General features: G+C 31.7%; 1 protein-coding gene across 1 annotated transcript in view; it reads left to right on the top strand.

Annotated features, from left to right (window-relative positions):
• The window catches only part of LOC108734392 (eIF-2-alpha kinase GCN2), a 21,447-nt gene that overhangs the window by 3,198 nt on the left and 15,029 nt on the right, over positions 1-3,220 (top strand). Inside the window, exons 10-13 of the mRNA XM_025975889.1 lie at positions 1,096-1,259; positions 1,452-1,544; positions 1,719-1,758; positions 2,650-2,710. Of these exons, the coding sequence (XP_025831674.1) occupies positions 1,096-1,259; positions 1,452-1,544; positions 1,719-1,758; positions 2,650-2,710 (358 nt within the window). The remainder of the gene's footprint in view (positions 1-1,095; positions 1,260-1,451; positions 1,545-1,718; positions 1,759-2,649; positions 2,711-3,220) is intronic.

Below are 3,220 nucleotides of genomic sequence, written 5' to 3'. Positions count from 1 at the left end.
TAAAATAAAATGTAATAATAATAAAATTGTTTTTAGAAGAAGAACCAGTGAAATAGATTCATTTTCTTGTGACTGTAAAGGGACTGAAACAATTGAGTTTTCAAATAATGGCTTTCAAGAAATTCAACGAGGAAAATGTATAAGTAAGTTATTAGGTTTTCCATTTTTGTACAATTTAATTTAAAATTAAAATTTTCAGACCATTCATTGAATAAAAATAGTATTTTGTACAAAGGCTTAGACTTGGCAACTGGCGAGTTTTATGTAATTTCTGAATGGTGTGTTCCATTGAAAAATGATTACGTTCAAATTTCAAGACAAATAAATAGTATTGAGCAAGAATGCAATTATCTATTTAAATTAAAACATGTTAATATTGTAAAATATTTAAACATAAAACACGTTACAAAGGAAGAACAAAACAAGGTAATTGTCTATGTCCTGAGAGAATTTGCATTTGGTAAGTATTGAATTATTTTTATTAATTCTAAATTGATATTCGTTATTTATTCATTATTACTGTTACAGGACTAAATTGTTCTTCATTGTTTCTAAGTCAAAATTTACCAGTTGATTTAGACATGATAAGACATATTGCAACGAATGTATTGAATGCCATTGAGTTTTTGCATCGCAACAGCGTTGTTCACAAAGAAATCTCACTGTCTAATATGTATTTTTGCAATGACGGTATTTATACATTATAAGAAAGTTAAATAATGTAATAATTGTTTCTTTCAGGAATCATTAAGTTAGGAAATCACAGTTTAAGTAAAAGGCTTTCTGATTTGGTAAAAACGTCTCAAACGCCGTCTTCTCTGAATAAGAAAAGTGACATTTTTATGTTTGGACTCGCCATATTAAGTCTTTTCAGGGGAGAAGCCGTTTCTGAAGAGAAAATCGCTTATCCAACTTCAGTTTCGTTAGATTTTCGCGATTTTCTGTCAAGGTACATTAATTTCAATTTCATATTTTCATTTAGTTAACTTTAATTTTCAAGATGCTTAGCCAAAGAGGAAAAAGAACGTTCTACTGCCACTCAGTTGCTAAATCATATTTTCATTCGAGCGCCCTTGGAAAAATTCTTTCCGAAACATGACCATAACGATGTTACATCCCAGAGTGCTGCCCCATCTGAGCCTTTTTCGTCTGAATTTAAATTATTCAATAACGCCATTTCAAGCGGTCCTTCGCGGGTCGAAACCGAATTCGAGGTGCTCATGTACATAGGAAAGGGTGCCTTTGGAGACGTTATAAAGGTACAAATGATTTGTTAGGTTTTTTCAAAATGATATTTACAATTATTAGGTAAGAAATAAATTGGATGGTGGCTACTATGCACGAAACCGAATTCGAGGTGCTCATGTACATAGGAAAGGGTGCCTTTGGAGACGTTATAAAGGTACAAATGATTTGTTAGTTTTTTTCAAAATGATATTTACAATTATTAGGTAAGAAATAAATTGGATGGTGGCTACTATGCAATAAAACGAATAGAATTAAATCCAAGAAGTAAACAGCTGAACAAGAAAATTACAAGAGAAGTANAAGAAATTATAAAATTAAATATTTTTTCATTTCATTTACGTACAAATAAATTAAGTAGGAACTGGAGCTAAATAAAAATAAGTAAGCGATGACTTTTTTATCTCCATTTAATTAACTTACTTATAATTGTATTTTTCGATAAAATGTGATTTAGCGTGCGGACTTCCCAGAGGAGCATAGGCAGTGATAGCAATGTTAAGTTCCTTGCAAGTAGCTCTCAAATCTTTTTGTTGAAGATAGGCGTGCAATTCTACTTGTAGAACTGACGGTTTTATTTCAGAGTTTTCGTAAAGTTTCTTAACTTGCATCGCGTTGAAATTTGAAACTCCAAGAGCACGAATTTTTCCATCCTTTAAGGATTTTTCCATCGCCTGTTAATACAAAATTATTCCTTTATAATTGTATTCTAATTTTAATAAAAAAAAAAAATAGTTTTACCTTCCACGTTTCTACGTTATTTGCTTCTAGATCAAGAACGAAAGAACCATCTTCGTTAGTCTTTGGACTTAGACCGGTGTCGTCTGGAATTAAGGAAAAGGGCATGTGTATTAAGTACAGGTCCACATAGTCAGTCTGCAAGTTTTTCAAGGACCAATTTAAATATTTCTCCACATCTCCCGCCCTATTACCGAACACTGGTAACTGAAAAGAGAAATATAAATAAAAACGGTTAGTGACCAAATTTTATCGCACCTTTTCCTTTTGAATGAAAAGAACATTTTTAAGAAAACCCCGTGGTACAGCACAAAACAAACAATTTTAAGATACTTGTACTGATTTCATAGATATTTTGAATCATTATTTTGTTTAATTCGGAAATCTTCCCTCAAATGTAATAAGTTATCGCAGAATCAAAATCGGTGTTTTTTACAAACCTTTGTGGTAATAAACACGTTCTCCCTCTTTCCTTTGCCAGAACTTATCCACTTCTTTAAGGCGGATCCAATTGCTTCCTCATTATTGTAATTGAAGGCAGTATCTTAAAAATATTTCGATATTAACGTATTTAAAAAACTACTCGCCACTTATAATAACTACCTATTTGTCTGTAACCGGCATCTAGTGCGGTAGTAAGGGCTTTGTCAATTTCTTCGTTGGTAGCTTTCCACGTACCGAGCCCCACTAGGGGCATCTGGACGTCGCCCGGCGCCGACAGTTTGACGTAGGGCATCGTTCTGGTTAAATTGTTAGCTGACAAAGCCTTTACGAAAATCTGCTGTGCCAATAATGTGTTCGTAGCACTTAAAACATAACTATTAATAGAAAAAAGCAAGGATGCAGAAGTGGACGACTGGCAGTATTTTTAGAATTCGCAGTTTGATTTGACACGATTTTTTATTTGTATTTTATGGTGATTCGGTAAATTTTGTTTTTTTTTTGTCGGTGATAGACTGATTTGTTAAAGGTTATACAAGTATTGATTTTCCTATGTTTATATATATTAAATTAATGTTGCACTTGCTTAAAAGATGATCAAGGAACAAGTTTTCAATTTTTTTAACTTTCAATTCATTAAAAGTAAGTGTGAAAATTTTATTTAGTTACACCCTGCCTTAAAAAATAAAAATCAATCATAAAATCTCTCAGAAACTTGATTGATTAAGAGTTTTTCATAGTTAAGTACTCTTTTTTTTTAACAGTTTAGTAGATAAATGAATTCTTATGTATTCAT

This window comes from Agrilus planipennis, unplaced genomic scaffold (genome assembly GCF_000699045.2).
Source record: "Agrilus planipennis isolate EAB-ADULT unplaced genomic scaffold, Apla_2.0 scaffold54, whole genome shotgun sequence".
NCBI lineage: Eukaryota > Metazoa > Arthropoda > Insecta > Coleoptera > Buprestidae > Agrilus > Agrilus planipennis.
Note: the sequence above shows the minus strand (reverse complement) of the source record. Positions and strands in the feature narration are given on the sequence as shown.